Source organism: Ananas comosus, linkage group 14, assembly GCF_001540865.1.
Source record: "Ananas comosus cultivar F153 linkage group 14, ASM154086v1, whole genome shotgun sequence".
Lineage (NCBI taxonomy): Eukaryota > Viridiplantae > Streptophyta > Magnoliopsida > Poales > Bromeliaceae > Ananas > Ananas comosus.
In genome coordinates, this window is record NC_033634.1 from 3571549 (window position 1) to 3593521 (window position 21973).

General features: G+C 35.9%; 2 protein-coding genes across 6 annotated transcripts; one reads left to right on the forward strand and one right to left on the reverse strand.

The window, feature by feature from the left end:
• Positions 1713–15006, forward strand: LOC109719912 (GPI ethanolamine phosphate transferase 3). 5 transcript variants are annotated; one of them, XM_020246756.1, is made up of 20 exons: positions 1715–2132; positions 2650–2684; positions 2795–2916; positions 5472–5511; positions 5627–5787; positions 5938–6021; positions 6943–7020; positions 7202–7327; positions 7402–7491; positions 8578–8613; positions 8716–8771; positions 9710–9857; positions 10564–11020; positions 11114–11205; positions 11331–11880; positions 12049–12187; positions 12915–12956; positions 13109–13274; positions 14044–14127; positions 14224–14639. In XM_020246756.1, exons 1-20 carry the CDS (start codon positions 1807–1809, stop codon positions 14329–14331), a joined length of 2940 nt encoding a protein of 979 aa, XP_020102345.1. In that variant the 5' UTR covers positions 1715–1806; the 3' UTR covers positions 14332–14639. The 5 variants fall into 5 exon arrangements, with proteins under 5 accessions (XP_020102347.1, XP_020102349.1, XP_020102345.1 ...); XM_020246755.1 differs by having other exon boundaries at positions 5472–5561; positions 5668–5787; positions 14224–14638; XM_020246757.1 differs by lacking the exon at positions 14224–14639 and adding an exon at positions 14666–15006 and having other exon boundaries at positions 1716–2132; positions 5472–5561; positions 5668–5787.
• LOC109719913 (BSD domain-containing protein 1-like) lies at positions 18460–20682 on the reverse strand. Its single transcript, XM_020246761.1, has 2 exons — positions 19124–20682; positions 18460–18858 (listed from the first exon to the last, which is right to left on the reverse strand). The coding sequence occupies exon 1, from the start codon at positions 20553–20555 to the stop codon at positions 19131–19133; it is 1425 nt and encodes a 474-aa protein (XP_020102350.1). The 5' UTR covers positions 20556–20682; the 3' UTR covers positions 18460–18858; positions 19124–19130.

Below are 21973 nucleotides of genomic sequence, written 5' to 3' on the forward strand. Positions count from 1 at the left end.
TTTTTTTTGAGCTAAATTAAAAAATTAGGGGTTGCATTTTATCTTCTGTATTTTTTTTTTTTTTTTTTTTTTTTTTTTTTTTTTTGATGATCTATGACATTAACTGTAGAACTTTATGAAAAGAATTGACAGATAATAATTGTTATATTCAAGTAAATTATCCTATAAACAATCAAATTTTATAGCTTCAGTTGAGAAAACATTTTTTTTTAAATTTAAATTCAGTATATAGTTTGTAAGTTAGGTTGCTGTTCAATTAGCGTGCTAAATCAAATCATTTTAGTAAAGTTTTACGTCTGAATTTAATTATTATTTTAAAAGTTTTAATTTATTTGAAACAATGGTAAAATATAAGGTTTAAATCAAAGCAAAATATTGAATACTTGTGCAATTATGGAACTAACATGATATGCCAAATTAATTCAGTAAAATTTTGCGTCGGATTTCAATGATCATTTAGGATTGAAGGTGTGAAAAAAAAAGTAAAAAATATAGAAAATTTTCCTAAATTATGGACCATTTTAAATTAGCTATCGAATTTTTAAAAATTTTGATTTTATTTGTTTGATTTAAGTTAATCATCGATACTTTGACTTTAAAATTTAATCTAATTACTTATTTTAATAAATTTATAGTTGCGAGGATTATATAAATTATTATATTAATTAAATTTGTAATTATAAATGATGCATTTAAAATTTAAAATCAAAACGTCGTTGATTGACTCAAATCAAACAAATTGAAAGATTGAATACTAAAATCAAACTTTTGAAAGGTTACACAACCAACTCAATATGATCCATACTTTATGTACGTTCGTTACATTTTGAATAAAATTGCCCATTTGGTTCTCAAATTATGAACTTTAATTTATTGCATTTTCTTTCTCAAACTTTTAGGATTATTGGAACCACGTCCAATAATTCAATTTAGATGACAAACTATTGATGTATCGTTAATATAAAAATAATACATTAGTGTTGCAATTTATAACGCGCTAAAAATTAAAATATCATATTATTTTTACGTAAGCAATACAGTGGTATCTAGCCAACTAAGTTAAATTATGAGACTTAGTTATAATAATAATTTTAAAATTAAGTGAAAAATTATAATAAATTAAAAATTTAAAATTAGAGCATCACCTATTTCATAGTTTGAGCTAGGGATGTCAACGAACCGAACGCGAGCGAGCTGGGCCGAGCTCGCATTCGCTTGTTTATTAAATGAGCCAAACACGAGTTGGTTGAAAAATTCAGTTCGTGTTCAGTTCGTTTATTTACGTGCCAAGTACGAATTGGCTCGCGAACAATAAATTAGATTTTTAATTTTATTACTGGATAAAAAATTTTAAAAAAATTTAAAAATTAGAATCTTAATTTAATAATTAAAATTTATAAAATATAATTTTTTTTACGTACCAGTTGGCTTAAAATCTAAACAATACAAAATTATAATATATATGTAAAGCTATATCGATCCGAATACGAGCGAGCTGATCCTAACTCATATTTGACTCGTTAAGATTTTGAACTGAAATTTTTTCGATCAACTTTGAACTCATTTCTGTTCGAACAAGTGCAGCCTCACGAACAACGTGCTGGCTCGCCGGCGCTAGTTTGCGCCACATTTGAGGTGTATCCTTATTACATTTTTATCCAAAAAAAAATTTAAATATATAAAAATAAAATAAATATAAAAGGGCCGTACATACTTTTGTTTTTCTTCCATGTCCTTCGAAGAAACCAACGATGGAGTAACGAAACCGAGCTCGCCCCTCGCTCTCGGTCTTTCCCGGTATCAACAATGGCGGAGGGATCCTTCGAGAAGAAGCCGCGGCCGATCCTCCGCCCCATCTTCTTCCTCCTCCTCGGCCTCCACGCCCTCGCCGTATTCCTCTTCACCCGCGGCTTCCTCCTCACCCGCACCGAGCTCTCCTCCTACAGCCACTGCCACGATCTCCCCTCCCCGAACCCCTCCCCCTCTCCTCCTCCTCCTCCTCCTCCTCCTCCCACTCCTCGTACTCCACGAGATCGAGATCGGGATCGAGATCGAGATCCTCCTCCTCCTCCTCGATGCTGGACGCGCCCCGCCATCGATCGCCTCGTCGTCATCGTCTTCGATGCCCTAAGGTGATCAATTTGAAGGGTTTGGAACCCTAGTTTCGTCAATTTTTGTTGTTTCGAACCGTCGATCATCGTGTTGTTCGAGGTCGGATTCGGTGAGAATTCATTCATTTGTTGTTGGCTGTAAGATCGATCCGACTTCTACTGCAGGAGAAATTAGAAATGTGGTTCTGAGACTGAAAATTAGCAGGGTACAGAGAATTTGGAGGTATTTTAATTTAATACTTCTTTTAGAAGCGCTACTCAGAACAGCACTCGGGGCAATAGTGGTGGGGTGAAATGCCCCCTTCTTAAGATAGATTAGCTTTCCGAGCAGTAAAATAGAACGGAGATCTACTCGACTCCAATTTGTCTCGAAGAGAATTATTCATTTCATGTTGATCTGAATTGAATTCTTGTTAGAAATATTTTCCTGTTATGCCGTGTTCTGTGATTCGCATGAAGGTTATTCAATTTTTGATAGCTGGTTTTGTGTGTTCATCAATGGCTCAGTTCCTGATTCTCATGTCATTACACCCTGCAGGTTCGATTTTGTTGCTCCTAGTACATTCTTTGAAGGTAACACACACACACTCTCTCTCTCTATGTAGTACTAGACGGTGAATTTATTTTTGATGTTATCTTAATTTTTTTGTTGAGAAAGTGAACCTACTCTTATTGCATTATAGAGAAAAAGCCATGGATGGACAAGTTACGGGTGTTACATAAGCTGGCCTCTGATGAAGGATCATCTGCTAGGATCTTTAAGGCCATTGCCGATCCACCGACAACTAGCCTGCAACGGCTAAAGGTGAGTCTGTCCATTGCATTCGTTTCAGATAACCTGATTGGAACTGGAATTCTTGAATGGTTGTATCATTGTTTCATTGCAATAGCTTCGCCACACCGTCAGTTGTTTAATTAGAGATTTTTATGATTTATCCTTCAAGATATGCTATATGACCATCTTTTTCCTTTTTCTTTTTTATTGACATTCATGCAATTTTATGATGCTCTTTTGTTAATACACTTTCGTTCAGCAGATAATGTTGTCTTCTGGATGCTTGATAACTGAAGTTGGATAATTTTGATAGGGTATAAATGTCCTTAGAAATTTATCGAGCCATATCTAATCTCCTTCTCTTTTGTGGTCTCATCCTGGATTTATTTTTGCTCGTCATTCTAATCCGGCTGTAGGGAAATTAATGTTAGGACTAGTGTAGTAACCCGTGCGTTGCGACAGGTAGATACTATTAAAATAAATTTAGTATCTAACTAATATATCAAAAATTTATTATTATTTTAAAAATCAAAATAGTCCAAGCATATTGGCTTCTTGTAAAAGTATATTAATTTGCTAAAGTTGATTAGTAACAAAATGTTCATAGAAAGATAATAAGTATGTTAACCTATTGAGACGAAAAATGACATNAATGAAAAAAAGATGAAAGTACTGAGAAAAATAATTGACTATATTCTACAAATATTTTAATCTAACTATATACTAGATTTTTCCAGAAATAAAAGAACTTCCCTATTCATAGAATCGAATATATCTTTTACTCCCTTATTTTTATATTGAATATGTTTTTACAAATACAGTGCGGGGCTCGGGCTAGGAAAACCGGCCAAGCTCTCGCAGCTTGTCTGCGGCTTGCTTGTCTCGGACGGAACAGGCGGGTTCCGAGTTGGCATATGAAAAGTTATATAATAAATTTTTAAGAGACAAAAAGATATACAACCTAACACAACCAAATACAGTAAATATAATACAGAACTTTACTTTTGAGAAAAAAAAATAAAAAACAAAGGATAGAAAAAGAAAAAATAATAAATCTTCAACATAACAAACACATTAGTCTGAATACCATGCAAATAAAAAAAACTTAAAAAAACTGAATAAAACTATCAAAGAAATTTCAACGATACAACATAAAGAATACATTAATCTTTTAAAATAACTCCTGAAATTTGAAGGAAAGCTCGATTTGATGAAGATGGTAACGCTAAGCTCGACGATGCAGCGTGCAAATTTATACTCCATCTACATAACGTGCTTGATCTTAGCCTCGGAGCTCATGGAGGAGGAAAAGAAAGTAGAGAAGAAGAGATGATTTACTGTTTAGATTAGGATTAAAGTAGGTGAACCATTAATTAGACGTTATGTTTGTAGGAAAGGTGAAGGGTTGGATTAAGGTGAGTGGACTATTAATTAAACGTTATGTTTGTAGGAAAGGCGAAGGGTTGGATTAAGGTGAGTGGGCTATTAATTAAATGTTATAGGTGGAGGGAAGGATTAGATATTATAGGTGGAGGGAAGACGACGTTATGTGTATAGAAAAGGCGAAGGGTTAGGTTAAGCTTAGTGGACTATTAATCTATTACTCTTTATGAATCCCTAATGCTTTAAGCTGATGTGTTATAACTTTCTAATTTTGAAATTTTTTTTATTTAGAATAAGTCATTTTATTTTCTCTCAACATACGTCTCTTCATCTCCTCCATTTAATTTTTAAATATATGTCTTTTCATCTCCCCCATTCAATTTTTATTTAGAATGAATCATTTTACTTAAATTTTTTTTTTATTTAGAATGAGTCATTTTATTCTCTCTCAACATACGTCTATTCATCTCCCCCATTTAATTTTTTTTTTTAGAATGAGACATTAATTTTACTCTCTCTCTCTCAATATACGTTTCTTCATATCCCCCATTTAATTTTTATTTAGAGTAAGCCATTTTACTCTTTCTCTCAACATACGTCTCTTCATCTCCCCCATTCAGTTTTTATTTAGAGTGAGCCATTTTACTCTCTCACAACATACGTCTCTTCATCTCCCCCATTCAGTTTTTATTTAGAGTGAGCCATTTTACTCTCTCTCTCAACATACGTCTTCTCATCTCTCTTATTTTATTTTCTTTCTCAACATACGTCTCTTCATCTCCCTCATTTAATTTTTATTTAGAAGGAGCCATTTTACTCTCTCTTTTTCCATCGTGGGGTTCATATTTGCTGCTTACAGTGAGAGACTTTTAGTAGATGTACCAAGTAAGATACACAAAAGAATATTTAATATTTTATTATTATTAATTACTACTACAGTTTTTATCCGCTGCAAAGCGCGGGTCACTTCACTAGTTAGATGTTATAGGTGAAGGGAAGCCGAAAAGTTGGTTTCGCTAAAGGAAGGAAACTCCGCCACGTGGCTTTTTTTTGGGGGAATAATCTATAGGTATAGATAGATGTGCACATAATGCTATTATTTCATTTTTTTTTATCCTTGTAATTTTTTTTTCCCATTTATATGCTCAATGTTTTATTGAATATTTCATATAATCAGCGTGAGTTTTCTTGAAAATTTTCAGGGTTTAACGACCGGTGGACTTCCTACTTTTATTGACGTAGGTAACAGTTTTGGAGCTCCTGCAATTATTGAGGATAATTTGATACATCAGGTTTTTTATCTTTGCGAGAAAAACATTTAATCTAATGTTGAGTTGATTCCTCTATTGACTCGCAGCTCATCTGGGTCTTATTCTTCTATTGTTTATGCCTCCTCAGTTGGTTAAAAATGGAAAGAGAGTGCTTATGATGGGGGACGATACGTGGATGCAGTTATTTCCTGAACACTTTGAGGAGTCACATCCTTACCCTTCTTTTAATGTTAAAGATCTTGATACAGTATGTTTCTGTTTCAAATTTGTTTTCTTTCTAGAATCAAATTCGTCTCTTATTTTTTCCCTTATATTTTATCATACTGGTATGCTGCACATGTTCTTTTTAGGTTGTTCCTTCACCTGCCCTACTAACATTGGAGATTTTCTGTGTCAGGTTGATAATGGTATCCTTGAACACTTGCTGCCTTCGCTGTACAAAGATGACTGGGATGTTCTTATTGCTCATTTCCTTGGCGTGGTAATCTAGGGTACTTTTTAAATACCTAGTCAACTCACTTGCAGTGCATAATTTATTTCTTTATGCACGTTAACATGCTACTTTAATGTTTCTCATTAATTTTAATAAATACCTAGTCAACTCACTTGCAGTGCATAATTTATTCCTTTATGCATGTTAACATGCTACTTTAATGTTTCTCATTAATTTTAATGTGGTTCTGGGTAAGCATTTTTTAGATTGCAGTCTATTAAGTTATAAAATATATATTTATTTTAGGCTTTGGTGGTGGATGTTTTGTCATGGCATCTATTCTATTAGATTGAGCCGATGAAGAATAGGATTGTGCAGCCAATCTCAAGTAAACTTGGGAATAAAGACATAGTTGTTGTTGTTAATGAACCTACTGTGTTATTACTCCATTTACATTGGAATGTAAAACTCCAATGAAGAGTCAACTATATTGTTTTCATTCTGTCCTAGCATCTAATGGCTGCCAACAGTAATCTGAATACCAGGATTGACAATACCTTCCAAAATGTGAGATCAAGAGAGGATCAGAAGAAGAGGAGAACTGCAGAGCCTTGATTAAACACTTCTTATATTACATGGTTTAGGTGTCTTTGAAGTTAAAAAACTGTAGAATATTCCTTTCCTCTTGTAACTCTTGTTACTTTCAACAATAAATACTAGAAGTAAAAGGTAAAACAGTAGATTGAAGAGTTGCAACAACAGCATAACTAAATCTTGGGATTTAAAAAAGTAGGAACTGCATCATCCGCTATCCGTTTTGTGAATTGTTTGAAAAGGTATTAAAGACTCCTTTATGTGATCACAGTTTGCTGATATTACCCATCATTACAGCAAGTTCTTCACTTACCTCTTGTGTAAAATTATTTTTTCATTTAATACAAGAAGTCTCATGACATCAGCTTGCCTTAGGATCATGCAGGGCACATATTTGGTGTTGACTCAACTCCGATGATTAAAAAGTTGGAGCAATATAACAGTATTCTAGAGGTAAATGTTTTTTGAAGTTCATACTATTTAGATACCAGCTGGCCTTTATACCTCCTTGCAAAGCCTTTTCGGTTTTGCTGCTTGCTTCTTACATTGCCCCCCAGAAAGCTGCATAACTTCTTTTTTATTTGTGAGAGTTTGTATTTGTTTAATCTTCTGAACTTCAGCTGTCATTTCTTAGAGTGTCGTTGATGTGCTGAAGAACCTATCTAGACCTGGTGGTCTTCACGAGAACACCTATCTTATTGTGATGGGGGATCACGGCCAAACCCTAAATGGCGATCATGGTGGGGGGACTGCTGAGGAGGTGAGAACCATCTTCCATCTTTTTACCTTCTTAGTTTTTGAACAGTTTGCTGATTTATAATATCTGCCATGTAGGTTGAAACATCACTCTTTGCATGGAGTATGAGGAGCCCTCCAAGTTCTATATCATCTGTTCTGGAAGAAAATATGTGCAAACTAAATTTGGTAGGCGATGTATCTTCAATTTGGCTCATTTGACTTATCTTCTATCACGGTTCTTGGATACTTCATTTTCATCTGTGCTTAAATGCAAGTCGTTCTTTGTTGAGCTTGTCCAGCAGACGTGTAGGAAATATATATATATATATATATATATATATATGGCCGTGGCTACTATACTATTATGAGTATTGGAGCCCTCGTACTCATAAGTTGTTTTCAATGATGGAGCTTCCGAATCGACGATCCACTCCGTTAAATATGATCTAGAGTATTTGAAACTTCTAGAAAATAAATTTTGTAAATTTTCGAAATCATAATAAAGTCCATCAAGTGGGCATAAAATGAACGGTCTAAATCGAACGACGTCCTAAAAAAGGATGATCGGATCCTTCAATTCAAGATCGGAGTTATTGACCTTTATCTATATAGTGAATAGAATTTTCTATCTAAAATTCAACAAATTTCGATTCTTTTACACCGTTAAACTAGCAAGTATCCCAAATAGACTGAGCCTTTATATATATATGGATGTGCAAGTTTGAGATTGCTTATTTCAAATAAACTGACATATAGCAGGTCATAAAGGAAAAAATAGAAAGGCTCAAAGTAGTAGCTCTTTTGGGCTATATTATCCAGCAGAATATGTATGAATATTTCTATACAGGATAAAAAGTGGTAGTTAATGCATGATTCTCCTTGTGCTTGTATTCGGTCAACTCCAGTGGGTTTTATTCTGAAAATTGCTCCAAAACATTGGGCAATCAGGTGTATATTCTGTGTCTGAAGAAGCAGATAGAAGCTTCTTGTCATCAACTCTCACGTACTTTATGACGGTCTCAATCAGGCTTATCAGACTAGTATATCTTACCAAATTGCTATTTATTCCTCTGGAAGATGGTGTCAGGGACCTGCCTCTTCTTATGCTTTTGCAATGCAAAACTTAATTTGCATTTTTGTTTCTTTAAGAGAATTTGAATTCAAAATAATGTTGAATTGCGCTTTTTCTTATGTTTGCTGTGGTTGATTTGTTTGCTAAATATGTTGCATATTGTCCTGTATTTTTACATTTGTGGCGTTCCACATTGTCAGGATGGTGAGAAATTATGCGTTGGCACCATGCAACAGGTTAGTGGCAATTGCCCTTTTGTAGCTTGTGGTTTTTCTTTGTCCTGTTCAACATCATTTTTCATCTCATTTTAAATTTTCTTTTGTATTTTATGCTTGCAGCTTGACTTTGCAGTAACAATGGCGGCACTCCTTGGTGTTCCTTTTCCTTTCGGAAGGTGTGTGATTAGTTTACTGGAAATTCATTCTTTGGCTCTTACACCATTACTCGTTAGAAATTGATGTGTTTTCAATCGTTCAAAATATAAATTAAGATATCATTGTGGTATGTGTTTGTTCCTCTTTGAACTCTTAATTTCCAAAATTACCTGATTTCTATAACCTAGGCCTTCTAGGGCTGCAGTTTTTTTGGGTCCACATAGTAGTCCGTGTACCATGGTTAAATGCTTTTTCCTTCCCCATCCTTACCTATTTGTTTATGTTCTCCTGCATTTGTTCAATGATGAGAGTGTTTTAATAATCATGGACATGTAAACTAGTAGCTAATAATTTGTCCTGTCTACACTCCACAGTGATTTAGCGTTAATTTGAACTATGATGGTTTTGAAATTTCCTACATATAAAAAGGCATTCAGAGATTAGATGAACTGTAACTTCTAGTTTAGATGCTTTGTCTAAATTCTGATACTGCTTCATAAAGAAGCCTTGTGGTCTGTGTCCTTCTGATTTTTCTATTGATTTTTCCCTAATCTTATTACATATTTTTTTGTTGAAACGTGACATATTTTTTAAGCCTTGAGAGACGTTCTGTGTAGAAATAAACCTTTTCAGTTTGCATTGAGCATTAGTCCTTGTTGGAAATGTATGGAGGATTGTATGGGGACAGATGGAAAGAGTGGGAACAAGACTATTAAATATGAGTTTTTAGGTGTTACTTTTTTGAGTTTTGAAGCTATTATGCTTGAATCCTGCAGCCTCTTTTTGATTTTGATCCAAAAACTGTACATTCTTGCATATATAATGACATAGGTGCTTCCATGATTTGTGTTCTTTCTGTGGTTTCATTTGGAATTCTTTGAATTTACGGTATATTTTTGTCTTAATTTCAACATATCCTTCTATCTCCTTATCTTTAGTTTTTGTTGTTCTGTTCTAGCATTGGGCGTGTTAATCCTGAATTATATGCTTTAAGTGCTGGTACATGGGATAGGCAAAGGACAGATGCCGAAAATTGTAAACTTCAGTCTGATTTGGAAGCATGGATGCAAAACTATGCAAATGTTCTCTGCATAAACTGCTGGCAGGTAGGGTAGAACTGCAAACTAAGGATTCCTCTGTGGTAGTTTCAACTTTCAACTGTTATTCTACTTCGCATACATGAAAGATATAAATGGAGTATTAACAAAATAAAAATTGTTTTCTTGGAGTATGGAGAGTGGAGTTTACATAGGAACATATAGAGAGAAGAGCAATGTTGAATGGTGGCTAGCATGTACTTCTTAAATTTATGAGAAAATTGTGACATTTTCACGATTTACGAAGTTGCATATTCTTTCATTTGTTAATATTCTTTATTGAACATCGATAATCTCTAGTTCTTAGGTATTTTTAATTCACTACAATTTAGTTTCATCTGTTGCACCTAATTACCCTGTGAGGCTGCGATTATTGTTCTGTTACACTACAAGGACCTCCTGTTGTGGTGGGTTAGGAATGGCATGTTTGGTCACAAACCAACTCAAATACTTGTAGGTACAGAACAAAACCACAACCCACATGTGCCACTTCTAACCTACGTTTCATTGGAGATCTTTACACCGTAATGGAATGGCAACCATGAAGAACTGAAACTATAGAGCAGTGAAGTGCAGATGTGCTAAGCCACAAGGGTGTTATTTGAATTTTTCTAATTTTTCCATGAATTTTACTAGATGTTATATGACCTTGTTTTATTGGTTTCCTTACATTTTTTTCATGCTTGTCTATTTAATACTTACTGTTTTCATGTAGGTGAAAAGATACATTGATCTGTATTCTGCAACATCAATAATTGGATTTTCGGCAGATGACCTGCACTTTGTTACAGACCTATATGAACGAGCACTGGCAAACTGCTCAAGTAACACAAAGGCTAGTTGTTTGTTTGGAACTGGAGTTCCAAAGGAAATTCAGGATTATTCAGTGTCAGTTCTTCAGTCACAAATTGATGCGTATTCTCACTTCTTAGAGAGTGTTGCCAAGCTTGCTCGCTCAGCATGGACTGAGTTTGATTTGTTACTCATGGGAATTGGTCTCGGCATTTTGCTACTATCCATTATTATTCACATTCTTGCAGCTACATGGGTACATATTTTATTCCAATCGTATCTAAAAGAACAAGGCATTCCTGGTCTTTCTTACCGATATTTCCTGGCTTTTCTTTTGGTGGCAATACGTGCAGCCAGTTTTCTATCAAATAGTTACATATGTGAGTTTGTATATATATTTGTTTTTTTACTTGTCCAATCTTTTATGACGTCTTCAGAATGGCCAATCTCTTATCATTTTTTTATGAAATTAGTGGCTGAAGGTAGAGTGGCAAACTTTCTTTTGGGTACGACTGGTATTATGAATCTGTGGCGTTCAGTGGAGAAGGGAGATTTAAAAAAAGATGTGAGTATTAATGTCTTGCTATCTTATGAGTCTCTTAGAGTCCAATTGTCTTATTGTTTACTTGTTCACTATTCTATAATTAAGTACTGCATTCTGTGATGTATTTTGTTCCTTGTGCTGTGTAGGAATTTGCTTTTCTTTTGCTGAATGTCATCATTCGGTTTGGCATTGGATTTGGGTTATCAAAGCAGACTGGTGGTTCATCATATTTGGTCTCTGATTCTCTAAAGTTTGTTGGTATCAACGAGGGTCATCTTCGTTGGTTGGTCTTGGAGATTTTCCCTATTGTTTTTTTGTCCTTATTGTTTGTCTTCCTGTTAAAGTGTATCGCTCATGTAGACATGTCGAGATACATGAAATACTTTACCATAATGGGAACAGTATTAAGTTATGTACTCATAGCCACTCACTGGGCTTCAGAAAGTATTTTGATATTCATTTCTCCGGCTTTCCAAGGCATTGGGAGAAATTTAGCTCCCCGACTAGTTTACGCTATTGGATTTGGGATTCTAGGATTATCTGTGCTTTCTCGGATTCTTGACATGAAAGAGAGGATGACTGTATCTGAAAGGTTAACCAATTCCACTGTGCCAATGCTTTCTGCTTGGAGCCCTACTATCTTGATTTTATTGGGAAAACAAGGTCCATTTGTTGCTTTTGTATGTATAGCAGGAGGTACTGTTCCATCACGAAATCATAATCTCAGTTTCAGTTCATTTCTAAATTAGTAGCTATAATATATTTGTATTTATTGTGTTCTATCAAACTTGTCTAACTGTAGTTTGCTTTTGTTTTGGTTTTCTTTTTCACTCTATGTTTATTTGTACAATTTCCATATGACAGCATGGTGTATTATAAGCTCATCGAAGAAATTTCTGAGTGGAACAAAAAGTGGGACTTTAGGAGGGTTAGCCGTTGACCCTATTTCTGTAACACAGTGGAGCCTTTTGGCAGTTTGCTTATTTTATCTTACCGGCCACTGGTATGTTGCATGCGTTTTTGTAGCAATTTCTTCTTCTTTATTTTTTTTAAAATTTGACCTCTGTTATTGATGTTTAGACAGCTATGCTTTCTGTCACATTACAAAATTACAATGTTTGTTGACCTGCACCTTGCTGAATTTATCCATTTCAGAGCTTATAAATTTAGGCTGATGAGTGAGTCTTGCATAGAACTCCATGTTGTTTTATCACCGCTCATTCTTCATTCATACTGTTAGTGCTTTATGATGCCATGATTTGTCAATGTCCCTTTGGTTCGGCATCTCACTTACGTGTGTGTCCGACATGTTCACTGATAAGTGTGACTCAATTTTGGCTCACCCTGGTGCATGGCAGCAGCCATCATAATGGTGCCACCTTTGGTTCATCTTCTTTTAGTTGTTCCCTCTTAAAATTAGAGCAATTAGGGCTTTATTGGGCATTTTTTTTGCCATGCAGTACATGTGCCAATTTTAGCAGAACTGGATGGAAGTTCCTTACAAAAAATCAAAACTGTAACTTCAGGGCACTTGAGTGATATAAACCACTGCAAATGTGCTGTTTGCCTATTCCTCGGGGCCTCTCTTTCAAGTGTACCAAATATATATAATCATTCATTTTGTACATACATTTCAAAGATATACATATATTTCAAAGATATACCATACGCACGGCATTTTAGTCTTTTGCAGTTCATCAAAGTTCTCTGAGAAAAATGTGATATCTCAGGTGCACCTTTGATGGCCTCCGCTATGGTGCAGCATTTATTGGGTGAGTTAATGTTTTTCCAATTTGTATAAAGTTATTATGTTGTTTGCTTAGCATCATGGTAGGACGTCCTTTATTACTATTCTTTGCACCTGTAAGATGGCAATCCTTAATGAATGTTTGTCATTGTACTTTGTCATCTTACTGATTTTCAGGTTTGATCATTTCAACATCATTCGCCAAGGCATTCTACTCTCTATCGATACCTTTGGTGTTTCTCACATCCTACCTATTCTTGGTCTTCCGTTTATTGTCGCATTACAATATCATGATTCTAAGAAAGGCGAGTTGAAGGACGCAATTCTGTTGAACCTATCACAGGTAATGGCATACAGGTTTCGGAAATTATCTGTATATTTCCTTTTATTCGTCTGCTTTCATTTAGTCAACTGAACGGCTTGCAATATTCTCCCTGACATTGAGGCTTCATCCACATTCGCATGCCATAAACATGACAAATATTCTCAAAAACCATCTGTCGACGTTATAGATGCAACCATATCTAGAAGTAGGAGCACTTACAAGTGTCTGATTGCATATTTGTACCACCCTATTTTCAGTATTTTGGAAAATCAATGCTATGCCACCCTGTTTTCAATATAATGGAAGACCAGGACCTCTCCTTTTATAAGTTGTGAAAGATCGATTTTAGTTGCATTAGAAATATAAGTATAAATATAAGTATGCAATTTTTCAAAAATTCAGATTCTTTTGTGTAACTGTTCAGTTTCTCTAGGGAAGTGACCCAAATGAGAGACATTATTTACAGATGTCATTTTGGGGACGGTTATACATTTGATTTCTTGATTTTCTGTAACAGTATAAACTTTATGGGACTTTAAGGTCAAGAAAAAACCAAAATAGATAATGTAAACTTAAAGATAATTAGCTCTTTTCAGAGGAAGGCTAGAAAAACACTTTGATTAACCAATTCACAGTGAGATTTATGAATACTTTTCAATGTCTCAGTAGAAACATGAGTTCTTCTCAATGAGATGTCTCCTGAATTTCTCGTTTATGTATATCTGTTGATTTACATAGTTTGTAATATATATATTTTTAAAAAGTATTTTATGTTTATCAAATTCAGGTGTTTTTGATATATGGTCTCATCACAGCAATCACCACTACATTTACGGTTTTATGCGCCACCATTCAAAGACGTCACTTGATGGTAACTTTTTTTCTTTGCACAATTACATTCCTGTTTGCAAGTAGTTTGCTTGTTTGAATACGTAAACACAGATGACCGTCTACACCATATATTCAGATTCATCTGTGGGGTTCCAATTGGAGATTCAAACCAGTCTGCACCATCCAATTGAAGATTCAAACCAGTCTATACACCTTTCAAGTAGTCCACTTCTCTCCAAAATGACAGTCAACACAATAAATCTCCTAGGACTATGCTGAAGAGGGGAGTACATTCCGTTCACCAAACCATACTATCTAGTGCCGAGTAGTCGGAACCTAAAGTAAAGCTAGGCGTAGCTGTAATTCTTTAGGAGTAGAAACAATAGATGTCTAGTTGTAACCTAATCTCCACCAGCTTATTTGACCCACTGCACCTCATCAACCAAACACCTGCCGCTAGCCTACCAAACGATCAGCATCCATCTCAGTTGGTTGTTGGATGGTTTTGCCTGTTTTTAGTCTCACTATGTAAGTCCGTGAGGATAACTTATGCTCTATTTTTGCCTTTCATCTTGCAGGTCTGGGGATTATTTGCCCCGAAGTATGTATTTGATGCAATTGGCCTTCTTGTGACTGATGCATTGATTTGCTTGGCCGTCCTTTACTACTACTGACAGGGCTGTGACTACTGTTGCTCGAGATATTCTGCATTTCTTTCGAACTAATTTTGCGGGTTCATTCCGGATGAAAGTTTTAACTTGTGATTTAACTAACCAATTTCGTACTCTCGGCTAAATTCACAATTTTTTGTAGTTTGAAAGTGTCAGTCGGAGTAGGAAGTGTAGCCAATCATATCAGGTGCTCAGTTGTGAACTTTGTGAGGTATTAATTGAAATTTTACTACACGATATCCGATGTATCTGTTGAGGGTCTCTCTCTCTCTTGCCCGCGCGCCCGCGCGTGCCTGCCCATATAAAAAAAACTATCTGTGGCTGGTATCTGAGCATGGCATTTGTTCATGTTCACAAGCTGTAGTTTTGTAGTTTGGGCGAGATACATGTAGTATCTACTAACCTTGTGGAAACATGTATTGACTTTTATCACACACACACACACACACACACACACATATATATATATATATATATATATATATATATATATATATATATCGCATTTTTCTTACATAGTTGTTATCAGTTTCTGTCGGTGGAAGGTTGGCCTGATTGCTATTTTAGGGTTTAGCATTACCGCTTATTGTGACTTGTAGCCCCCACTTGATGGTTTTTTTGAATTTGGCCCTAAAAAAATTTTAATTGCAAAACTGACCCTCTCCAAATTAGAGAAACGAATTTGACCGACTCTCTGCTGTTCCACGCAGACAACTGAGCCTTGTTTGTTTATTTTTATTTATTTTTCTTTTCCAGTGGAGTTTGGTGAGCACGGTAAATGATTTGTTGTGTTTATGTTATATTATATTTTTTTATAAAAATAATTTTAAAGGGATGCAGTAGACCATTTCTTGTGTGTTTGAATGTGGCAAATATTTGCCTTAGCCACCAACTGTCCCTAGAGCAAGTGACAAAGGGTTTGGTGGTTGATACCCGAGATTCAAATTCGAATCTTAGTTAATTCACATTTTCAGCTTCGTTTATTTCTAAATAAAATAAACGAAGCGGTAGCGTGCTACCTATCTCTCACAAAAAAAAAAAAAAAAAAAAAAAAAAAAAAAAAACACATTTGCCTTAGCCGAATAACATGACACCCACACGGAGTGGCTGAGGGTCAATTTTCAGATTGGGTCAATTTTACAATTAACTTTTGTATCACGCCCAAATGCTCAAAATAAAAAACAAAAAACAAAAAACACCACTTGAAGAGGAAGTTTATAATATAGCAGTTATATCAGCCAATCATTTTTTTTTTTTTGAAAAAAAAATACAACAAAAATATTTATTTAAAAATTATGATGAAATAGATAAATCTCAGAAAAGCAATTTGATTTGTTGAAAACACTATATTACCTGTACGACCCCCATATTTTTTACTTTTTTCCAGCTTGGAGGCCATGTGCTACAAGAATTACGGGTTATCTCAAGAAGGGACACCTGTATTCTGTTGAATTTTGAATGAATGTTGAATTAAGGTCTCGTTCGGCGTAACACCTGCAAAAGAGGTTACATGCCCCCGTATGTATGTCTCAGGATGCACCTGTACATCCCACAACAGCAATTTTACTAGTCAGACCGCAGCTCCAATTGCAGTGCTTTCTGCCACCGCATTGCAGTCCGTCCAATTGCGATCTAAAAAAAGTAGTAAAGCTTTGTTTGAAATTACCAGTAGCAAAGCAAAGAATGCGCACGGTTGTATGTCGCAACTCGCAACCGAGAAAGCAACCATAGATATGCAAAAGAACCAGAGAATAGCTCATCGGTCCCAAATAGGGGTGGCAATTCAGTTCGCTGTTCGTCAGCCAGCTTGTGGTCGGCTCCAAAAAAGCTCGAGATCGATCGCTCTCGTTTAATAAACCAGCTGAACATGAACCGAATATTTTAGCTTGATTAATAAACGAGTCGAACACGAGCTGGAGTTAGCTCGTTCGTGTTCGGCTTGATAATAGCTCGAACACATAAATTTTATATCTATATAATTTATATAATTTATATTTATATATAAAAATAATTATATATAAAAAGTATAAATTTTTATTATTTAATTTTTAGCCGAATCTAAATATAAAGCTCAACTTGATTATAAGAAGTCTAACTTATATGCAAAGTTTCAACAATTAGATCAAAATATATTGGGTAAGATCTCATAAATTTATTTTTTATATATACCATTTTTACTCCTTTTATATAAGTTATTATTTGTGAATCCGCGATCAAAATATATTGGGTAAGATCTTATAAATTTATTTTTTATATATATCATTTTTACTCCTTTTAAGTTATTATTTGTGAATCCGTTTTAAGTTATTATTTGTGAATCCGCTCGTATTCGATTCGTTAATAAACGAACCGAACACGCAATGAATTTTTCGACTAAAATAGTTTAACGAGCTAGCTCACGTTCAGCTCGTTTATAAAACAAGCCGAGCACGAGCTGGAACTATCGAGTCAGCTCATGTATGGCTCGTTTATGAAACAAGCCAAACACGAGCCCTCCGACCCGCTGATACCCCTAGTATTAGGTCTTATATATAATAAGTAAAAATATATAAAACTTATCTAAACTATANTCATGAGTCAGCTCCGAACACGAGCTAAATTTTTCAGCTCGATATTTAATGTGCCGGCTCGAGATCGGCTCGTTTATGAAACAAGCCAAACACGAGCCGACTCCAGCTCGTTCGTGTTAGGCTCGTTGATACCCTAGTTGCGAGGACGTTAACTAGCCATGAAATCAATCGAAATCATGGTTTTTTTTAAAAAAAAGCACTTTGTTGCTGTACACTGTTAACACTAACGAAACAAAGATCATTAAATAATTACCGTCCTGGAAAAGGACATTACTTCAAAGCATGAAAAAGCTCACTTGCTGCATACGGAATTCCACCTAAATTGGCGACTTCAAACTACAATAATTAGAAAGAATAGTCCTAAATAAAAGGTAAACTTATCTACTTAGTCACCTTTCCAACAAAAAAAATATATATATACATTTTTCTATACTAGAAGTAATCTTACCATCCTAAAATGATAATGCTTATAAGTATAGTTGTCAACCGCATACAGCCAAATAAATTTATCTATAGTATCTATAGCCACAGCCCACAGCACTCTGTAATGCATCTGACCAAACAAGATGTATGCATTTGTAACTGCTGCATTTTCAACTGTAAACATCTCAAACTACATTGCATTTAGAATTTACATCCAACCAACCGGTCCCTAAGACTCAAAGCTACAAATATGTGATGGCAAGTCCGAAGTTAACAAAGAAACAAACCAACACCGAAATGCTTATCCAAGCACAAGTTTAATTAAAATGGTGCATTATGCAGTGGTTGGGTTGGGTGTTTAAATGCTGCTCAAGATTCAAAACCAGTTACCAGCAATTTCAAGTTTCAACTTTCAACAACTAACTATTGAAGAAAATATTTACAGTATACAATTCTATTACTGGTATAGTTTAAAATGGTCTTCAAGGTTTTTTTTTTTTAAAAAAAAGAATATTAACAGAGAAGCCAAGCCAAATGTTACTTACACAACTTACACATATATTGGTTTCTCAATATAGCTAATTTTCTAAATGATAAAGCCATAGCCAATGAGGACCGATTTAAAGTTCACGGAAGAGATCGATTTGGTTCCTAACAGCAATATGGTCAGCTTAATGCACACTCCTAAAGAAATTGCTCGCAAATTTGTTAAGCATAACAAAGAGATAATGATCTTAAATAAGATGTCATGTATGCATGTACATCTAGATGGCAGCTACTTGTGTATAAGCTCTTAAACAAGATGTAGTGTATGCATGTACATCTAGATGGCAGCTACTTGTGTATAAGGTCATTAATTTGAAAACCTAACTCTTGTGCATCAAACAATAACTTTTGATGAAGAATTATGAATAATTAATTTAGATACTACACTTTGATACTACATAATGCTTAAAACTTTGTAACCCACCACGTATATACGCATTTAGATGTTGTCGATCACATTCACCACTTTTGCACTTTGATAACAAATCATGCACCAAACAGCCATTAGATTCTTGCAGCATGCACGAGATGAAACAGAATGATGCAAAGATAGAAGAATACCTAAAAAAAGACAAGTTTGAACAAATAAGTCAACAAAATTATGAATCAAACATACACAATCAATTGATTATGAATTACTGATGAATGATTAGTTCATCTAAACATCTTAACTTGAACAAACAGCCACACAATTTTGATTGATATCAACGTATGCAGGGTACTATTCTGGCACATGCAACATTTAATGGCGGTATAGATCTTACGCAGCACAAGAAATAGCTAAATCTTAAAGCTTTTTAAGTCCAATAGCCAACAATATTCATACCCTCGAATCAAGGCTTGGTTGGTTCATCGTCTTCCTCGATGTCCCAGCTCAAATCCTCATCATCGGCCGCTGCACTCAGCCTTTTGCGCAGATCCACCTTAGGAGGTGAGCTCGAACTCGAAGCGACCGGCTTCTTTTCATCCTGCTCCCCGAGATCTTCAATCTCGTCCCATCCGAGGTCGTCCTCGGGCATCGAGGGCTGGCTCGATATCACTGAAAAGTCACTATTTTTGCACGAATCGGCAGTCTCCGTCTTCATTTCCTCATCTTTCTCGCCGTTCGATTCAGCATTCTCTGCCTTGCCCGCCATTGATGGCCTTTCCTTGTCAGCTGATTCCTCTGAATCTTTAAAGCTCTCAGGTTGAGATGCTTCCCCAGGTACCTTTTCCTCTACAGATTCCGAATTCAAAACAACTTCTTTCTTTGTTACTTCTCCTTCTTCCTTTTCTTTGCAGCCTTTGGGTTCTAGTTCTTGTACTTCTTCTTCTTCCTTCTTCACCGTCTCCTCCTTCACATCTTCCTCCCCATCATCGTCGTCATCGACATCCCAGCTCAAATCCTCATCATGCCCCCCTGAGATGGCCCTGCTCACGAGCTTCGTCCGGGCTTCTTCCGCTTGCTTGAGCTTATGAACCTTATAGAAGTACCTGCTCCAAAAAGCATCCCGATCCATCGTCTCCGGCACGAGCTTCTCGTGTATCCCCTCCAACGCCGCGTTCTCATAGCACAGCATCTCGATCTCCTCCTCCTTATCCGCCATCACAAACTCCGATCTCCACCTCTCGAAATCCTCGGCGTCTCCCGGCTCCTCTAAAAAGGTGCCCGGATCGGACTGCGCAGCGAGGAGCTGCGCCTCGAACCGGCTATAGGGTCTCCGCTGGGGCCGCGACAGCGGAGAAGGATCAGAGGAGGAGGGTTCGGGATCGGGGTCGGGATCGGGATCCGAATTGGGATCGGGATCGGGGAGGTCGATGGAGCGGAGGGCCTCCTTGCCGTGGGCGATGATCTCGGCGGTGCCGCGCCACACGGCGCCGCCGAGGTCGTCGATGGCCTGGCCCACGGTCTCGAGCTTCTCCTGGGCGACAGAGGCGCCGGCGTCGAGGGCGCCGCCGGCGACGTCGCGGATCGCCGTCGACTCCTTCCGGATCCCCGATCCGAACTCCTCCAGGTCGCGCCGGTAGGTCCGGATCACCGACTCCGACTTCGAGGCCAGGTCCTTGATGAGCCCCCCCAAGCTCCACCCGCTAGGGTTAGGGTTAGGGCCCTCGGAGGACGACGATTCCTCCGCCGAAGCTTGTGGATCCGGAGCACCACCGTCGTCGTCCTCCTCGTCCTCGTCCTCGTCCTTCTCCTTCTCCTCCTCCTCCTCCTCTTCGGATGGGGAAGGAGGGTCGGCGTCGTCAGAGAAGATGATGGACTTGAAGAAGTTCATGGCGGGGGTGCGGGGGAGAGGAATTAGGGTTAAGGTTAGGGTTAGGGTTTGAGGTGGGAGGAGAGAGGAGACGATGAAGAGTTGCGGAGTGGAAGGTAAAAAGAGTGCCCGGCTTTGGTGGCGTAACGTGATATAGAGAGTGGAGAGTGAAAAAAAAAAACAAAAAAAAAAAAACCCATCTATTTGTTTGCCTCCTTATTTTTTATTTCTTAAATTAAAAAATTATATTTTTAACTATTCTATAAAATTTAAACCTGTCCAATACATTCCATATTCCATATCTTATATGGATCCTATCCTAACCTTATCCGGATTCGATAAAAAATAGATAATATACAAATAAAAAATATTACTAATTAAAATTTTGAGTTTAGATCTAGAACACATAATCGATTAAGACCCGACCCAAATCCGACCTCTTAATGGATAAGGTCCGGAAGAGCAAATCCGGACCTGAATCCAAGCCCTAACTTGGACTCATGCCGAGACTTAGTAAAATGCCTGATAGTAAATAAAAAAAATTTAAAATTGAGAGATCAATTTCAATAGGACTTATAGATAATAAAGAGTCCTGTATATTTGCATCCTAGTAAAACCTCGGTCACTTTGTTTACTCCTTTTTATTATTATTTTTTAATTTTACTCATTTTTTTAACTCTAACCGCTTTGTTTACTGCTTAAATCTTTCTTTTGAACGATTTTTTTATCGGACTAGAGGCAACTCATTAGAACACAAATTTTCTATAGTGAAAGATTTATAATTTGTTTATAAATTGCTTAATAAAGTCTATAAAAATATATGCATATAGGTACCTATACAAGATCTAGGCCCGACCTGTATTTGACTCGTATTCGATATTAAATGGATAGTATTCGAATAGTCGCTATCCAGACCCACTAAGAAAATTCAATGTGTATATTATTAATTTAAGTACCCGACCCGATTAAAAATTAAATAGGTAAATTATATATTTTTTTTTCTATCTATCTCTTTCTACGATATGGATACAATATATCAACTATCCAAACCACATCTAGTGGACACCTTTAATAAAATTACACTGCTAAGCAGCGTAAGTGAAGTGATTGTTTTTCTTTTATTTTTTTTCTTTTTTTGTTGTTGTAAATCACGAGATAGTCCAGCAGTACTGTTTAACAATACAATTTCACTACAAAATTAAAAATAATAAAATAATTAAGTATAAAATTTTAAATTATATAGATTAGCAAAGTAAAAATATGCTAAACTTGGAGAAAAAAAATTGAAGGTTACTGAAAAAAAAAAAAAAAAAAAAAAAAAAAAAAAAAAAAAAAAAAAAAAAATGAGAGGAAGCATCGGCTATCTAACTTTTGGCCGAATTATGAATTTCTATAATTTGAATTCTAAAATTATGCCAAAATTTAATTTGAATAAAAAT